Genomic DNA, 20,302 nt, shown 5'->3' with positions numbered 1-20,302 from the left:
GCCCTGCATTGGGCTCTCTGCTCAGCGAGGAGCCTGCTTCCCCCGCCCCCCCACCCTCTCTCTGCCTACTTGTGATCTCTCTGTCAAATATATAAATAAAATCTAAAAAACAAAACAAAACAAAACCTCCCTATCTTTAAAAAAACAAACAAACAAACAAACAAAAACCCAGCCAAGGTAATGATGAAGGGAAAAGCCGTGGTTAAATTCAGATGCAATTCACATGCAGAACAATTCGCTCATTTAAAGTGTATAATTTGATGGTTTCTTATCTATTCAGAGATATAACCAAAAGATGAATCAAAATAAAAGGAACAGAGACATGGCAATGGGTAAGAAAATCAGAGCCCTACATCTTTTAGATGTAGGACAAACAAACAAACAAACTAGGAAATTCAAGGTACAGCAGAAATTTTTTAATAAATTTTTGCAACAAAAACCAATGAAAATTGAGACAGAGGGAGGGGAGAAGAGGTGGGAGGAAGTATAAGTCTATTAATCCTCTTACTGTTCACTGCAGAAAGACAGTATCTCTCTGTCTCAATCTGAAATGTGAAATAAAAAAAACAAGTATGTCAATCTCTTAATGGCTTTCCTAATCTTCAAGAGTCTCTGCAAGAATTAACATCCCTGGTGATGAAGAAAGATTTATCTCCCATTCAGTAAGAATTCCTCCAGGTTCACTTTAGCTTTGCTACTATTAAAATTTTGAGTAAAGTTAAATACTTTTAATGAAAGTACACAAAGTATGGTGTGTACATCCTTACACACTTCTAGGTGCGTATGTGCAGCATCTAGAATGATGGTTTTCAACTGTTAACCCTGATTCATTCTGGCTAGTGGAGTTTCAGGTGACCAGTTGCTTTTCCTCACATTTTCCCATATGGCTTGAATGTTTTACAGTAATCTCATGTATCACTTTTATAAGGACAGTGTAAAAAAGATAAAATTCCCGGCACTTTGTCACATCTAACGCTTCTCCTTACCCTAATCAATTTTTTCATCTTTCCAAAATCTGCGTTTCTCTTACTAGTGATGGGACAATTAACAGGTTTTAGATCATTGTTTTGTATTATTGGGTAAAGTTGAATGGAAGCTGGGGAATTTTGTTTAGCTATAGTTTCCTCAGGTGTACTTAGTGAGGGATGAACAGGATGATCTTTATTTATTAAAATGACCCTTCAAGTTTCTCAGCCATTTACTAATGAAATTCTAAGTTCTGACATCTATGCCCTTGTCAGTATGTGTTTGTATGTATATACAACATTGGTAATAACCCGTAACTACCATCTGACCACCTACTGTGTTTCAGGATTCCACTAAGAGTTCTGCATTGGTCAGCTGATCCTCGCAAACCTATGCCATATGCACTATTTTACAGATGAGGAGAAAGAATCCAAAAAAGGTTAAGTATGCTTGCTCAAGACTACACAGTTAATAAACTACATTAACGATGTTCAAGTAATAGTTACAAGTCCATGATTTTCCCACCACATTACTGCGTTCTCGGTATGCTGCTTTGTGTGTACTAAATGCCCAGTAATTGCTTCATACTTCAACTAGCAAAGGATGCCTCAGATGCTATGGGTGAATATTCGTAATTCATCCAATTCCCGAGATACTGGTTTTATGAATTAGGGAAGCAAGCTCCCCTACCATCTAAAAGTAGGAGATAGTTTCATCCTGGTGCCTTACTTTATAGACTTCTCCCATCCAAGTACGAACCAGGCCTAACCCTGTTTAGCTTCCGAGATCAGACGAGATCGGGCGCGTTCAGGGTGGTTTGGCCACAGACTAGACTTCTAATTCAGTGGCAATAGCAAATGGGTTAAGCGTATCTCTAAGTGTATGAGACACGCCCAAATAGAGAGAAATCCTAATTTAATAACTAAAGTAGGTCTAAATTTATGATGTTAAAAAATCTACTTAATTTACGGGTTTAATCTACTTAATCTACTTAATTTAATTTGCCTGGGTGGCTCAGTCAGTAGCGCACTGCCTTTTTTTTTTTTTTTTATTTTATTTATTTATTTGACAGACAGAGATCATAAGTAAGCGCACTGCCTCTTGATCTCAAGGTCATGAGTTCAAGCCCCACGTTGGATGGAGATCCCACTTAAAAACAAAGCAAAACAAACAAAAGTCTAGTTAATTTTAAATTGTTGGTTAGAAAGTTAAAAAATAAGTTATTCTTTCCAGCTCGGTCTTACATTTTAAACTTCTTCTAACTCATATCTAATATTAACTTTGATGTTTATTCAATGCCCTCCTTTTGAATTTTGCGACATATTTATTAACTTTTGCCCTCACCCACTTTTCTGACGTTGTATATGATCATATTTTCAAGCTCTAGGGCTGTCCAATTATCTGCTGTTGTTTAAAACCTCTATACCTTTTGCATACATGTTCCCTGCATCTATAAGGTGCATTTATTCTCTTTCAAAATTTAGCTCTTGGTGTCACCTTCTCCAGGAAGCCTTCCTAAGAGCTGCCTATCTCACCTCTAAGTTAGAGTCAGTTCCTTCCTCCTCAGTGCTACCTCTCACTTTTCACCCCCTCCACGGGGGCTCCCAGGGTCCTAGACTGCAAGTGTTTATGGGGCATTTGCTCTTCCTGGAGTAAGCTCAGAAAGCAAGCTATACCCGCCTTAGACCAACGCCAAGCTCACTGGGACACACAAAAAATGTATGCTCGATCTGTGTTTTGATCTCTGAACCAAGTATTTCTAGGGTGTGTTCAAATATCTCTGTATACACATGTTTTCCATACGGCCCCTGTTAAAATCTAGTCAGTCTCCAAAATCACAGAGTGAATAAACACAGCCAGGGTTGCCTACTACATTAAAATTGTTTCTCATCCCAAAGCAGCAGCGGGATCAATCAGAAGAAAGCCACCATGGATCGGACAAGGTCTCAGGAAAGAATCCAACCAAATGAACAAGAAAAGAGACCCAAGGCTTTGCCATGTTCTTCAGTCAGACCCTTTGAACGTAGGAAGTCATAGGATAAAAACACAGTTCTTAAAGTCTGGAGGTAAATCATAGAAACCAAAGACAATCCTCGCTGCCCGGGAAGGATCACCACCATATCCTAAATGCCATGATGGCAGGTCCCGCCCACTATGCTCCTCTGCTGTGGGGTCTTGGTTAGTGCCCCGCACAAGGATGGCGCTCAAGAAACGCTCAGTTGTAGGAAGAATTATGAATGCTTAGAACCAAAAGCAGCTGGCACAATCGCCTGCGATCATTAACAAAGAGGACACAGTAGCTTTAATGGAATCAATAGCTAGACATGAAGTCTGAACAGGCTTTACTTTGGGTAAGGGTGTATCTATGACAAGAGGAGAGTGTCCTCTATTTCAAGTCAGGTGTCACCAACATGACTCTGCATAACCTAACCTTGCTGAGCAATTGTCTCTTCCTGTGCTACTCAACCCATATGACGATTCTGTTTAGTATCATTTAAGAATATCTGAATATTTAATAAGCATGTTAGAAAGTATAACCAAACATAGGTCTCAGGTATTGTAACTCCTTCTTCTAAGAACATGATAAAAAAGAAAAAAAGGTGAAGTCTGTTTTAAAACAGAACCTGACGGATGTTCATCTTGGAGAAGATTATTATGGCTACACGGCCACCAATAGTCTGGTCCCCTAGCACCCACCTTTTACTTGCTTACCCAAGACTGAATAAGGACATACCTTGGAAACAGCACGGGTCAGAGATCATTTAACCCTCAGGGAAAACAAACACACACACACAAACACTACACACATTCAAGCAGCTCTGACCTTCTGCTTAAGATAAATAAATAAATAAGATGTAAAAATCCCGGAATTATCTACAGAGAGCAGCAGTCAGTCCGTGTTGGAAGCTGCACAGAACCACAAGCAGGAACATACCACCACGGACCAAAGGACGACTCTCCTTCCAAAGGGACCTTTATTCCAATGAAGGGTTTAAATTATATTCCACTCAAAATGCCAACACTGAATGCTTCTTTTTATGAAACCAAACTCTGACAGCAAATCTAAAATATTTTGACACCTCACCTAAAATCATATGGTAGACAACTGTTACATTTTGTTACCTGGAGATAAATTGGGACTGAGTCTGAGAACTTGCAGGTTTACTGTTTAAATACACAGGTTGGCAGGCACATTTAGAAATGAAAAACTCTATTACTAACACCTCTACCCACTAGCCCCACCCAGCTGCCAGTCCTTTTTTTAAAAAGTGAAGAATTTATATATGTTTTAAAGAGATGGTTACTGTTTTCTACCTATGATTTCATCTCAAGATCACCTAGTAAGCAGTAAATACTCTCTTTATGTGAGACTTAAAAAAAACCCAAAACCAAAAACTATGGTTTTATAATAAAATTACAAGGTTTACAGCACATTCCATTCTTCTAGTGGAATATTTGTCTTAGAAATTAAAGAAAACTATTTTTTAGAACTGTTCTCACACATTAAACTTCCAAGGAAATTAAAGAAAGAGGGGGAGAAATGTTCATAGCAGCAATGGCCACGGTTGCCAAACTGTGTAAAGAACCTAGATGCCCTTCAACGGAAGAATGGATAAGGAAGATGTGGTCCATATACACTATGGAGTATTATGCCTCCATCAGAAAGGATGAATACCCAACTTTTGTAGCAACATGGATGGGACTGGAAGAGATTATGCTGAGTGAAATAAGTCAAGCAGAGAGAGTCAATTATCATATGGTTTCACTTATTTGTGGAGCATAACAAATAGCACGGAGGACAAGGGGAGATAGAGAGGAGAAGGGAGTTGAGGGAAATTGGAAGGGGAGGTGAACCATGAGAGACTATGGACTCTGAAAAACAATCTGAGGGTTTTGAAGGGGCAGGGGGTGGGAGGTTGGGTGAACCTGGCAGTGGGTATTGTGGAGGGCACGGATTGCATGCAGCGCTGGGTGTGGAACATGAATTCTGGTACACTGAAAAAAAAATTAAAAAAAAAAATTATAAAAAAAAATAAAAATAAAAGAAAGAGGGGGAAAAGAGGAAAAAAAGAAAAAACCCATACACACACACACAGACACACACGTATATGTATGTGTGTGTGTGTGTGTATGTATATATGTACGTATGTATGTATGTATGTATGTATCGACACATAAAGCAGTGCTTCTTCCCCAGATGGAAGGTACACTGCAAAGGTAAAGTAGTGCGGAACTATTTTTAGCAAGGCCATAGCTGACCAAACCACAGAGCACTCAGCCACCCCATCCACCCACCCCACCCTCCGGCCTTCCCTTGGCTTGCATCCGCTCTATTTGTTTCCACCCACCATTTGCAGATGCCTCTCTACAGACATATGGACCAAGATGATGAGTCATCTGTTATCCAGAATTCCTTTCTTGACCTTTTCACGTTCAATCACCTTTAGTACACTCAACAGGCACGTCCTCCGCGGAGCATGTGGCCTGTAGCATAAGGAGTTGAAGGCTGAACACAGAACGAGGCATTCCTAACACTCCTCACTTTGCCAAGTGGATTTATTCCAGAGCTTTAAAGGAAAATCACAACTGAAAAAAGTGACCAGATGGGGCCTCAAGGAGAAAGATACAAACGAAATCAGCAAGGATACTGACGCACTTCGCTAAAAACAGGTCTGTGATGTAAAGAAATTCACTTCTTCACCCTGAGAAGGAAAGTTACGGCAAAAGCAGAGCACAGGGAGCATTCCATAACTGACACTGACTTCCAACTTCACACACACACAGTATTTTTTTAAACTATTTCTGAACTTGACACTTCATGTAGTTACAAAAAGAAAAAAAATTCAGGACCTGTATATCAAGTGGAACAAATAATAATTAAAAAATATCCTGTCTATAGAGCTCTTATTTTATGGCAGGCATTCTTCTAAGGACATCACATTATATTCACTTACGTCATCCTTACAGACTCTTTTCTAAGGCTGGTTAGAGAATGAGGAATGACAGGCCCACCGAGGTAAGAGAATTTGCCCAAAGTCACTGACCGGCAGTAAATGGCAGAGATGGGATTCAAGCGGGCAGTCTGCCACCCAACTCGGGTTCATGGTGATGAGACACTAACTGCTTTGCCAAAGAAGTTTCACATAGATGATCCTTTTTTAAAACAGATTTCTCAGTTTATACCAAGTCTGCTTCACAAGGTGACAAAGCTTCACAATGAAAGAATTTAAACCAGTCAAGACGTGGCAGCATCAAAGCTCACACATCCTGGCAGGTCCCTACAGAACGAGTATTGTAGGACTACCTTGTGGGAGTCCACGCGTAGTACGTAGAGAATTTAACTCGGCCTAGAGAAGTGCAGGGAAGATGATGACAGCCAAGAAAGACACAAAAAGGGGCACTTAGGTGGCTCAGTGGGTTAAAGCCTCTGCTTTCAGCTCAGGTCATGATCCTGGGGTCCTGGGATGGAGCCCCGCATCGGGCTCTCTGCTCAGCAGGGAGCCTGCTTCCTCCTCTCTCCTCTCTCTCTGCCTACTTGTGATCTCTGCCTGTCAAATAAATAAATAAAATCTTACCAAAAAAAAAAAAAAAAAAAGAAAAAGAAAAAGAAAAAAGAAAGACACAAAAAGCTCAAAGATCAGAAGGCAATAAAAGAAAACACCAGGGCTGCAGCAGCTAACCTCAATCATTAGAGCTCCTGTCAGTTCTTCCCCTTCAATCCATTCTCTCCTTTCCATCCCACTGCCATTGCTCAAATCCAGGCTTTCAACCTGCCCTTGGTCCAAATATTCCAAAAGTCTCTTACTTGGCTTCTAGTCTCCAGCTCCTCCCTGTCCCAGCACCTACTCCCTCCTCAAGGCTAACAGAACAGTCTTTCTGAAAAACAAATCTCACCAACTCCCAACAACTTCTCAAAGTTTCAAGAGTTTTCAGTTCTAGCATCTTTGTACGGAATCAAACACCATCCGCTCAGGGACTTCTCAACCCTGCCGGTCTCTGCTTAGAGGCCCAGGAAAATACTAAGCTACGTAATCCTCTTCCCCAGTCCACCTGCCCCTCGGCAGAGAGTATCTGCCCTCCAACCCCATTCATCAACCTATGGAACCTCTACTCCTTCTCCTCTTCTGTAAAGTTGTTCCAATCCCTCCCCCCACTGCTAGAATAGAATTTTCTTCTCTGAGTCTGCAGGGTACCACATATATATGCTTCCATTATGCTAGCAGTAACTACTATTTTACACACCTGATAGAATCCCCTTGAGGAATGGGGACAGTGTCCTAGCAATGTATCCATATTGTATCAATAGCACCTAACAGTTTCTGACACAGAACAGGAGCTTTATTCATTACTGCCTAACGACTAAGAGCAGACCCTCCATATGCCATAATAGCTTTTCTCTTCTGGTTCCCTCCAGTCCCATGAGAACAAAGTTCCAAACTTCTAAATCCAAATTCTAGGGGCACCTGGGTGGCTCAGTGGGTAGAGCATCTGCCTTCGGCTCAGGTCATGGTCTTAGGGTCCTGGGATGGAGCCCTGCATCAGGCTCCGTGCTCAGCAGGGAGCCTGCTTCCAACCCTCTCTCTGCCTGCCTCTCTGCCTACTTGTGATCGCTCTCTCTCTGTCAAATAAATAAATAAAATCTTTAAAAAAAAAAAATTCGAATTATAGAAAGATACGATCCACGTTATAGCCAACTTTTCAGAATACCTACAAAGTGAGGAATATATGTTAAAAAACACTTTTCACAAAGAACGTTCCACAGAGCAAATCCTGCAGGGTCTCGGTGGGTGTTGGGAATAAGGGGGAGGATTCTAAGATCAAATCAATGCGGAAGATGCCTCATGATGTCTCCCTCTGTGAAGAGCTAAACAGCACTGTCATCTTACAGTTAAGTAAAAAAAAATGTGTCTAACTTTGACACTTACTACCTTCGGGCAGTTACCTAAAGCCTCTGTTTTTTCATCTATGAAATGGGGATTAATGGTATATACTTCATATGGTTATTGTAGGGACTGAATAAACAAGAAGTATCAGATGTTCAGAACAATGCCTGCACACAGCAAATACTCAATAAATGCTAGCCATTTTTAATATTCAACTTGACACAAGGTCTGTTTTCTTATCTAGAAATTACTAACACTCCACATTACATACTTTGAGAAACACTGATATAAAGAACCTACCTCCTACCATTTTAGTCATTGTGAACATTCATGGCTCCAGACTTTAAGAGAAACAGAGGCAATCAGTTTAAGGATAATGCCTCTGGCTTCCCTGGGGCTGGCAAACACCAAGGTTTCACCTGTCGCAACTTGCTGAAGCTTCAGTTTCACCAAATTAAGATAGGATTGAGTGCCTTGTGGGAATTAAAAACAACTGCTCTGCAATGGAAAGAAGATGCTTACAGATAAACCTCACTATCTGCCATTCTGTGCTCCTAGGAAATAGCATGTTCATCAAGTTTCTATTTTCATCATATCAAGGAATCTTGCTATTTAAGAACAAGACAAATAATCCATCCAATCCATTTTTTCTCCTTTAATAATGGGCAAACTTAAAGTAGGAGATTCTTAATTTCAGCTTCACGAAGAATAAAACTATGCAATGCGTTATGTGTGAATGTCCGCACACCTTTCCTAGGGGAAATATCACAGCTGTCATCTAGAGGCCCAGACGCCTAAAAAGTTCAGGAACCACTAAACTGAGTCTTTAAATCAGGTCCAGGTATTACTGTTTTTTATTTATTTTTTTAAGATTTTATTTATTTATTTGACAGAGAGAGATCACAAGTAGGTAGAGAGGCAGGCAGAGAGAGAGGAGGAAGCAGACTCCCTGCTGAGCAGAGAGCCTGATGCGGGACTCACTCCCAGGACCCTGAGATCATGACTTGAGTCAAAGGCAGAGGCTTAACCCACTGAGCCACCCAGGCGCCCCCAGGTATTACTGTTTAAAAAAAAAAAAAATCAAACAGTATCAAAGGATGTATCAGGTATTTTTATATCCTTTCAAAGACTGCCTATGTATGCATTTCTCTGTGTATACAATAACATCATACCATCCTCCCGTGTTTACATAAACAGAGGACATGACATACACTCTCCTGCAGCCAGCCGTCTTCACGCAACAGCACCTTACAGGTCTATTCATGGCCATGAAGAGGTATGCATTATTTGGTTAACAGACATACCAACGTTTGAGGCATTCCTATGATGGGATACTTAGGTTTTTACCAGTGTCTTGCTGTTTACAAATAATGCTGAAAATACACAACTCTGATGATACATCTTTAGGAAGAAAGACGGCACGGAACTGCTGAGTCAGGAAGTACAAAGACTGCTCAACTGTCCTCCAACGGTTGCCCGTTACATACTCTCAAAGTATTTATTTCCTACACACTCAATAAAAGACTTTCAAATCTTCTATCTCTCTTAATCCAACGAATAAAAAATGGTAACTCGTGGTTTTAATTTGTGTGGCCTATTATGAACATGGGAACCTTGGATTTAAGAGGAGTTAGACTTATGACAACTTAGTGACGGAAACAACCAGCACCACCGAAACTGGAACAATGGGAATGATGGGAATTCTATATGATTTGCTTCCAGGTCAGTGGCTCTAGGGATGGCGGTCTGGAGACACAGAAGCAGAACAGCTTCACCACAGTGGGATTCTAGCATGTCACCAAATTGGAAGATGTTTAAGTAAGTGACTGCAAATTGAGAAGAAAAAGTATTTTGCAGCGCTCCCTTAAGAAGTTAAGGGAGTGTGCATAACCCGCTATCCGCAGAGGTCCAGCTTACCCGCGGGCTCAACTCACCGTCTAGTAGCCAGTGCTGGCCGCGTCTACTCTCCAGCTCCGACATCATGAGGCGTGTGATCACATGATCGGGAACCAAAAGACCCTTCTCTATGGACTGCTTTGCCATATCACCAACTTCTAGCAAAAAAAAAAAAAAAAAAAAAAAAAAAAAAAGCTTACAGACTCCTTTCTGACAGTTTTGCCTCCTCTCCCATTCTTCCCTGTGAGAATGCAGGGAAAGTTATAGGTAGAAACTCTGGAGGTAATTTTTAAAATACTAGTTTCAATAATAGCAGCCCTGTCTCCCATTTGTCTCCCAAAGGATTATAAAAGTGGTTTTTGAAGATACATACAGATAAAAGAGCATAAATGAAGCAGAGAAGATATAAGCAGGAAATGAAAGATGGAATCCAGAAGTCCTGGTACCTTCCCAGAGGAGAGCCCCGAAGTGGACAAAGAGCTCCCTAACAGTCTCAGACATCAAGGAAATGTGACCCATGACATGGGCCATGGTTTATGGAAGACTAAAGGAGCATTGGGAAGCACAACCATTCCTTAGGGACCAAAGAAAACATTCCCACTGGTCTTCTAGAAAGAATGCTGGATAACAAGCAGGTTTACTTCTTTTCATGAACCTCAATATAAATAAATGGCACCTTGCTGACACAGTTGTAAAAGCAACTCATTATTATTAGAGGGCCAAGTTCATAAAAGGATATGAATTTTTTTAAATTAGAGAAAAAATGCTTCTATCATATTTTAAAATAACCATTTTTTGTATGAGGAAATCGTGAGTTGGTTCAGCAGAACAAATGATCAGTTTAAACCTGTTAAATTTCTAGGAATTGATTTTTTTTTTTTTAAACCAAGATGAAGTCCTCTACTCTCCAGAAAACTGGAAAAGAGAATAAACCACTAAGAACCACATTCTTGACAGGCCAGTTATGTTTTTGTAAAGACATAAAGCACAATTATGTTACTGGGGAAAAAGCTCAAAAATCACTGTCCCCACCTTCACCGTGAATTTAAGGTAGAACCTTTCCTTCCCCAGGCTGAGTATACACTCCTAACTCCAACTTCAGCACTGAAACATGGGCTGCGAAGAGCTCCATAGCACTGGATTACTGGACAAAGTATCTCAAAGTCAGATCCAATGATGCTGATTCAGGAATGTTGAAGGAAACAAACGCCAGGAGACAACCACATTGGGGAATGTGGCTAAACATGCCTATATGTTTACATCCATTCAACAACTATTTATTGACTCTATACTGGGTTATAGATAATATCGTACAAGAAGAGCAGTGAATAAAAGTTGCCCCCTACTGATATTTAAACAGTGTTACTTTCATGCAGAGTAACAGTAACAATCATTAACCAAGTAACATACTACCTCAGCATACTAGGTAAGCTGCTATACCAGGCACTGGGCTTTAGCACTTTCTGTTTTTTCCTTAAATCCTCCTAAGATCTTCACCTTCAGATAGGAAGTAATACCCATCTTTTTTAGGACAGCTTTACTGAGATACAATTCACACACCAAAACACTCACTGCCTTAAAGCTACAACTCAGTGATTTTTAATACATTCTCAATGTGCAACCATCACCACTACCTAATTTCAAAACATTTTTTATCACCCCAGAAAGAAACCCTGTACCCATTAGCAAGAACTCCCCATTTCCCCCTCCCTCTCTCTATCTAGCCCGACAGCAGCAACTAATCTACTTTCTGCCTTTACAGATTTGCCTATTCTGCACATTTCATATAAATGGAATCATATAATATGTGGTATTGTGTGTCTGGTTTCCTTCACTTAGCATAATGTTTTCAAGGACATTATTGTTCCATTGTATAGATATACCATATTTTGTTTAACGGGCACTGGCACTATTCCCACCTTTGTCTAATATTAACAGTGCTACAACAACTGTTCATGCGCAGGTTTTTGTGTGAACATACGCTTTTTCTCTTGGCTATACCTGTATAGTATGTATGCTTTGTATCTGAAAAATCACTGTGAGACCGTATGCTTGGAGGAACTAGAATGTCTGGTGCTGTCCTACTCTGCAATGGGCAGGCCAGCCCCAGAGGCCGGCTCCTAGTCCCACCTGTCAAACTTTAAGATTGATTTTAATAAAAAAAATATACATCTTCCAGGGTGACAGACCAAGTGAACTGTATGCCAGAGGTGCCCTTCACGCCTCTCCACGTCTGCTAGAGGGCTCCAAACATACTCCCTCTGACACCTCAAGGTGTCCAAATCGTCCTTTCCCTTCCTACCCTGCTCCTGCCCTGGTATTTCTTGCCTCCGGCAGTAACGCTACCCTCCTCAGATGTCATCTTAGAGCAAACACCAGTTGTGCTGGTTTTCTTGACTTCTCCCTTCTAAACTGAACGGGAAGTTCCTGCCAGTACAGTTCTCCAGCATCTGTCACTTCCAAGACAAAGACTAAAACATAAAAGTGCAACAGTCACTGCTGGGAACAAATGCGCCAATTCTGAGGAGGGCGGCAGACCACACGAGGTCACTGAGAGGAAAGAAAGGTCAACAACGGCCCCAGATGGCCATGGTGGTTAACAGGAGGGCACAGCTTAGTCAAAATCAGAGCTCAGAGGCGCCTGAGGGGCTCAGATTGTTAAGTGTCTGACTCTTGGTTTCAGCTCAGATCAGGATCTCACAGCTGTGGGATGGTGCCCTGCATTGGTCTCTACGCTCAGTGCAGAGATTGCTTCAGATTCTCTCTCCCTCTCACTCTCTCTCTCTCAAAGCAAATAAATAAAATCTTTAAGGAATAAAAAATTAAAAAGGGTGCCTGAGTGGCTCAGTCGGTTAAGTGTCTACCTTGAGCTCAGGCCATGTTCCCAGAGTCCTGGGATAGACCCCACATCTGGCTCCCTGCTCAGCAGAGAGTCTGCTCCTTCTTCTCCCTCTACTTGTACTCTCTCTCTCTGTCAAATAAATAAATAAAATCTAAAAATAAACACATAAATTTTTAAAAATTAAAAAAAAAAAAAAGAAGAAAAATCAGAGCTCAAAGAACAAAGCGACGACACATAGTGTCCTTTACATAGTGAAGAACAGACAACTGGCCAAAGATTCAATAGACAAAGGATCTCATAGCTAAGATCAAAGTAGGTCCTTTAATTTATAGCAATCCTCAACCTGCTACAAAACTAAAAGACTGCTTTTGTGGTCTTTTGCATATAAGTCAACCAAAAGAATCATATTACTTCAACAGTCAATTCTCAATTCTTAGCTTGGTTCACTTCTCAGTAGCATCTGAAATGGATCTTTGGCGTAAATAGGACAGCTAGAGTGAGCCTTTAAAAAAATTTTTTTTTAATTATTATTTTATAGTAATCTCTACACCCAGTGTGGGGCTGGAACTGACAACCCCGAGATCAAAACTTGGATATTTCACCAAATGTGTCAGCCAGGCGCCCCCTACAGTGAGCCTTTTAAAATGCAGACCAACTGAAATACTCCAGTGGCTTCCCCTCTCATTGGGAGTATAAGCCTAAATCCTCACCTTGATCCACAGGGCCCGAGTAATCAGGCCCTCATTCACTGACCCCACCTCCTACTTCTCTCTCCATTGCCCATTCTACTCCAGCCACACCAGCCTCCTCCTAGTTTTTGGATGATCACAAGTATGTGCTTACGTAGGGACTTTTCAAACCCTTCCCCCAGAATTTCACATCGATCAACACCTCACTTCATTCAGATCTCTAAGCATCACCTCAAACAGGCCTTCCACCCTATCTAAACAGCACAGGGACAAAGATATTCCCCCATCATCCTCTAGTCTCTTACCCTACTTTGCACCGTTTTCTAGAACTCCACATCATACCTATTATATATTGATGTATTTTTAAATTCTATCTCCCCCAACCAGAATATTATTAACTCATTTAGAAAAAATGAAATACTCTATTCAATACCATATACTCAGTACTTAGTATATAGTCTGGTATGTACGAGATACTTCATCACAATTTGTTGCATGAATGAATGAATGAACAAACACTTTGAAGTTGATGGGTGAACCCCCCCCCCCACAAGTCGATCCCATCTTTCCATACATCTATTACAGAAACATGATCCCAAGATCAAATACGGCTCTACTTTGCTAGGTATCAACTTTTTCAAGGGAGACAGGAGACAAGGTATGACTCTGTATTACTTGAGATGGCCACATCAGGTTTCACAGTTCAATCTTATTTCATCAGTATTTTAAACTATGTACAGAGATGAACCGGGTCGAGTAGGGGAAATGAGGAGAAGGAAACACTAGGAGCCAATAATGCAGAAGCAAAGGGCTGCCTGGTAGACCTGGAGGGACTTAGCATAGCAGGAGAGAGAGAGAGAGAGCATGCGCTAGACAAGCAGGATAAGGAGTATGGACTCTGAAAGATTTTTTTTTTTCCTAGTACATAGTTTTAGAAATGCCATTCCCACAGCCAAAACCAGCTACTCATCTACAGGGCCCAGTGCAAAATGAAAATATGGAGCCTCCCTGTTAAAACATTTAAAATCTCTAAATGGCAAAAGCAGAGCATTAAATTAAATACAAGTCCTTACGTGAGGACACAGGTGACATGCCTACAATGGTGTGACACCTGGACTGGGCTGGCATGGTGAAAGCAAAAGCGCCTATGACCATAATCCAAGCAGGAGACAAGGGACCACACTAAAGCAGAAGTGACATTCGACAGCATTCTGCCCCTTGAGAGAGCACCTTTGAGACAGGGAAACTGAAAGGACCCCAGAAAGGACTGCTTTTTCGCTACCTCTATTCTTCCTAGGACCTCCAAGAGACCACTGCCTTACACAGGTCTTAAGGTATGTGCTCCTTGTAAAGGTCGAGGAGTTAATTACTTCTCTGAAGTCGTTCAGACAGCAGGTTTAACATAACATCTACAGAGTGACTGGGCAGACTGGGCAGGACTGTCACGAAGGTTTTCCAAGATCCCTGACTCTAGACCCCTTGACCTCAAGACTCCTGGCTCCAGGGAGAAAGTGACTTACAGAGGTCACCTAAGCACTCAACCTTTGTTTCATCCAGGTCCCAGATGCCTGAGAGGACCAAGACCACCATCCTCAACAGAAACCCGAGACCCCAAGCAAAGAGGAGACTCATTCTCTTTTTCCTTTCAGAGTCTCTCAGACACTCTCTAAATCCTCAGTAAACTCTGCTCTCTCACTTCCTACCAGCTCCCCTTTGGTTTCTCTGCTGCACAAAGTCCAAAACCCTCTTGGCTGCTCTGGCAGGACCCCCTTTGGGCCCTCAGACCCAGCCTACCCACATTACCTTGAATTAACCCAACAAACACAAGTTTAAAATAAGTCTGCGGAAGACTTCCAGGGTCATCTGAATCCAATTTACTAAGTAAGAGAAAGCGCTAAGTGCAAAATACTGTTCCAACTATTTTTGGCAACCGTAGATCTTCTCTGGAGCAGGACCGAGGACACTTCAACTAATCTGATACAAAGTCAAATTTCTACCCCACCTCTTAATCACCATCTGAATGAAAACCTGGAAAGGTCAAAAGCCAAAGCAAGACTGACCTAAGGGTCTATCTGCATCTGAATGAAGACCTCACTATGAAGAACTCACTACGACAGCAAACTAGATAAAGCACTTGGTCAGAAGACAGGGGCTCCCATCTAAAAACCAGGACCTTCATCTGCCCTTGTCCAGTTTGCTTGGAAGAGAAAGCAGTATGGTTAAATGCTAATGATAGCATGTTTGGATAACACACATACCCACTCCAATTTGTCAAGCAGTATTCCAAAGAAAGGCTGTGGACACACATAGTCTTACAGAGCTTCTGAATCCTTAGTGTGCATACACACTAAGTCATAAACCACCAGGACGTTTGCAAAAATAAACAATACATCGAGAGTGCCAAAAACAGGCCAACAGCTTTGAGTTTTATAGGCTTCATAACAACCAAAAAGAAAATCCATCATGTATTTTGTAAGACTGAATAGAATAGAAGTAATTAAGGCCACATTTGGAAGAATTTTCCTCAGAAAGGAAAAGACAAAGCATCAGATTACAAGATGGTATATATTACAAAATTATGTGTATATGTATAGATACATCTTCTATATTAAATACATTAGAAAAATCAACATTCCACCTATTTTGCAACAATATAAATTTTGGGCACCTTAACCTATTTCACTCAATTACTACTAAATATAAATTAAAGTAAAATAATCTTGGTAACTTTAAGAAATATATATTTTTAATTTCAAATATATATGTATATTCATATATATGTATATATTCATATATATTCAAATATATATATTTTCAATTTCGAGATTTTTATTTATTCTAACAGCCAAATTTTATAGAATTTCACTCTGTTGGGCAGAAAAATTAAGTAACAGTTATCACAATTAAGTTATACAGCCTCTGACTTTGCCAGTAACATTCCATACAAATGTATGAAATTATGAAACAGAAATGGGTGATGGGTCACAAACTAAATGAAGCTGTTCAAAGGCAGAATCTGCCAGCTAATTCACCACTGAACGCTGAAAGGGTATCCCTGAAAATACTAGCCCAGAACTGCAGAAAGCCAGTAAGACTCCCCTAGTTCTAGACACTGGAGACAAAGAGGTTTGTTTTAACAAAGGCAAGGATTAAAATTTCAAGATAACCAACTTTAGTCCAACTTTAGTCCAATAATCAACTTTAGTCCACCACTGGAATGAAGTCTTATGGGACCATACCTCAACTGCTATTAATACTTTAAGCAAAAGCAAATGAGGTCTTTTTAATTTCATCTGAATATGTCTTCTCTCTCTTTGGCATGTACTTTTTCAATAACCAACCCATAAAGTGCCAACACAAGGACAATTATATCACGTGTGTTTGGTGTCAAAGACACCCAATCAGCTGTGCAGTAAGCCTGCCAGCACCCTATAAGAGACCCCCCAGTTTACCAAAGTCCACCCCAGTCACTCCAATCACTCAGAACCACAAGCCAAGATTCTCCTCCTCAGGAACACACACCAGTCACCAACCAAAATTTTCTGTGCGTCCACTACGTGCCAGGCACCATGGGAGGCACTACAGATACAGATATAACAATAACTTCGAGAAGCTTACTGATTAGGAGAGAAGTGGAAGAGTCACGGAGAAATCATTATTTAACAAGTGTGTGTGCTGGAGTGCATGTAAGGAGCTTGGAAACAGCCGCTCTGTCCTCAAAAGAAGAAAAAATTGAATAGACTGAAAAATAAGCCACTCTTCTTGGATGGAGGAAGAAAAGGGAGGACACAAGGCAAACCACTGCTCCCAGATTAGAGGGGCAGACAGACAGATACAGGAGCCACATATTACCCGAGCAGAGACCCACAAATGGAAGCCACCTCGGGAACCAGAGCTAGGCAGGAAAACCTAAGGGGCCCCCACAAGATTGTGAGATTTACATCCAGGAGCTCCACCAGGATCCCACAGTCATCAATACTGGAGAAAAATCCCCTCAAGCTTCCACTGGAGGGGAAAGGAACCATTCTGCAATAGCCAGAGCACTCTGTTCTTAGCAATCCGTGCACGATACATGCAGAGATGGAGATAGAACGAAGAGGTTTAACCACAGGACTCCATATTAACCTTGGAAAATAAACAGCTATAAAGAGATAGCTCATAATTAGGTTACTGAAATTCTTTTTTTTTTTTTTAAAGATTTTATTTATTTATTTGACAGACAGAAATCACAGGTAGGCAGAGGGTCAGGCAGAGTGAGAGGAGGGAAACAGGCTCCTTGCTGAGCAGAGAGCCCAACGCAGGGCTCAATCCCAAGACACTGGGATTGTGACCTGAGCCAAAGGCAGAGGCTTTAATCCACTGAGCCACCCACGTGCCGTGGTTACTGAGATTCTAAATGTCACTTTGCCTCCGGTATAAATCTCAAACTGATTTTATTTCCCTGTAAGGCTAGGCTTTGATCAAAAGACAGGATTTAATAATCAGTAGCTCCCACCTAACATTACTCTTCTCCCATATCCCACACCCTCATGCCACCATTTCCCACCTGCAGCCAGAGGGGACCAACTTGCACAGCTGACCATGTTGCAACCCTTCTTAACAGGCATCAGTGGGGTTTGATCTACTACTGTCCATTTGGTGGCTTCTAAGTCCTTCCGAGACCTGACCTGTGCCCACGTCTATAGCCTGGTAGCCTTTCTCCCTTCACCCATGTGCAACACCCCACTCTACCTCTATTCTCCAGCCCCAGGTCTCTCTTCCCTCTTCAACTTCCCCAAATGACATTAGCCCTACACACACACACACACACACACACACACACACACACACACACTCCTGTTCTCCCACTCAGGTTCGTATTTCATTTATCTTGCCAGTCTTCCCCACCATACAGCTGGTAATCGCATCCATCTGGTACACCAGTGTTTCTGCCGCACCTATTCAAAACAGACACTCAACAAGCACTTAAGACTGACTGGTCATTCCAACTCCATTCAACGCCCAGAGGGCCAGGGCTAACGGAATTTCTTGCAACAGAGGTAGCTACTCCTCACAGAACAATCAGATGGAGGTACAAACACTTCACTGGAATGTATCTTTCCCAGTGAGGACTTAACATGTTCAGTTCCGTTGCACAAAGAGGTATCAAAAACAACTACATGCAAGTTATCGTAAGTGAAGTTCACTAATCTTGCTATTCTAAGTCAGCCGTTTGCTCAAAAATATTTACGAAGCAACGATGCTCCGTGCCATGCTATAGCACCCCGCCCCCCATATCAGGGAAACAAGGGAGCATCAGCAGTCGTCCCCTAGTATGCTCCTAATGGCTTGGCCAGGCATCGAACTGTTGACAAACAGGCCTATTTCAAAACAAAGCTGAGGTTTAGGAATGGTGTCCTATCTTTCACTGGCACAACCAGAAATAAAAATAAAGTTTAGTTTTATGTCTTCTTGCCTAAAGAATCTGCCCATTTTTATAAAAGTCAAAAAGTCACAAAATTAAACTTGTGTATTCCTCAAAGTACTGCTAAGGGATACAGGCATATATGGCAAAAACAAAACAAAACAAACCCACATACAGTGAAGCAAGAGAATAACAACGATGAGATACAGGATAGCAGTTGGGAGTAATGGAGAAAGGACATCTGGGGGGTGTCCTTATCCCTCTTGCTGAGTGGTAGAGACACAACTGTTATCCTCTGGAACATATACATGCTGCACACCCTCTTTTTCTTCTGACTGCCCATAATGTGAGGGCAAACTGGATACAGAAGACAGAGATGGACAAATGTCCACAAAGCAGCAAATTCCCAAGATGCCTGGCTAAGGCTCCAGAAACAAGTAAATACTCAATGTACTTCTTTTCATTGTTCAAGCTAGAAATGCTGAGTGAAAGGCCCCTGTAACAGAACTTGATTTCCTCATAACACTACCTAAAACCAGTAGAAACCACTGCCCACTTCCAGTATCATCCCCTCTCCAAAAGTTTTGTCATGAGAATGCCAACACACACACACACACACACACACACACACACACACACACCCCTAAAGGCATGGTGAGAAATGAACTGCAGTTTTAGGATTCTGCAAACTACAGGTTCTCTACTCCCCCAGCCCACCCCCCCAAGAACATTTTGGCACCAAACTTGTCACAAAATGAAGAAAATTTTCATTTGATAAACTACTTATCATTGATATCACTTTGATGAATCTTTTAGTAAGAAAGTAAGCTTTACCAAAAAAATCACTGTGAATAGATATCAAAGTCCTTTAAAGGCAGAAATTATGGAAGAAAGGCATTTTGGCACCTAACTCAAATGACTCATTACAGATGGCTGGTGTCCACCCTTCAAATGGCCTTGTTCAAAGCCAGGCTTTCTTTTCCTTTAGTACAAAAAGACATGGTTTTTAATCACTCCCTAACACTTGTGATTGATAGCTATGAAGAAGAAACGTCTGAACCTCCTGTAATGGTCAAGAGCTTACACTTCAGAGCCAGACTGCCTAGCTTCAAATCCTAGCACTGACACTTCCAAGCTCTAAGACAGGGTCTGTGCTGCATACCCCATACACATCACAGTATGCATGGCCAGATGTGGTTATATTTCTATCTACAGTTCACTCTTCTTCTTTTTTTAAAATTTTTTTTATTTTTACGAGTATTTATTTATTTATTTGACACAGAGAGATCACAAGTAGGCATAGAGGCAGGCAGACAGAGAGAGAGGGGAAAGCAGGCTCCCTGCGGAGCAGAGAGCCCACTGCGGGACTCAATCCCAGGACCCTGAGATCATGACCTGAGCTGAAGGCAGAGGCTTAACCCACTGAGCGGGGACTGTTTACAAATCCTTCACACCAGGTTATAATGCCTTTGAGGCTAGAGACCATCTTATTTTAACCATCAATAAAAACCACTTCACTTGAGATGTAAAACTATCCCATCTTTACACTCTCATCCTCCTGTCTCCAACATCCTACAGATTATTAGATGAACTTTCACCTCATTAAACCCCCTGCTTTACC

At 41.4% G+C, this 20,302-nt stretch overlaps 1 protein-coding gene across 8 annotated transcripts in view; it reads right to left on the bottom strand.

Annotated features, from left to right (window-relative positions):
- AK4 (adenylate kinase 4) overlaps positions 1-20,302 on the bottom strand; it is a 67,749-nt gene that overhangs the window by 21,310 nt on the left and 26,137 nt on the right. For 7 of the 8 annotated variants that reach the window (XM_004762942.3, XM_045064671.1, XM_045064675.1 and 4 more), the window contains one exon: positions 9,785-9,904. The exons of the other annotated variant lie outside the window; for it this stretch is intronic. In XM_004762942.3, the coding sequence (XP_004762999.1) occupies positions 9,785-9,904 (120 nt within the window). The remainder of the gene's footprint in view (positions 1-9,784; positions 9,905-20,302) is intronic. 8 annotated transcript variants of the gene reach the window in all.

This window comes from Mustela putorius, unplaced genomic scaffold, assembly GCF_011764305.1.
Source record: "Mustela putorius furo isolate JIRA1106 unplaced genomic scaffold, ASM1176430v1.1 tig00003853_pilon_pilon_pilon, whole genome shotgun sequence".
Classification (NCBI taxonomy): Eukaryota; Metazoa; Chordata; class Mammalia; order Carnivora; family Mustelidae; genus Mustela; species Mustela putorius.
This window is presented reverse-complemented; position numbering and strand designations above follow the sequence as displayed.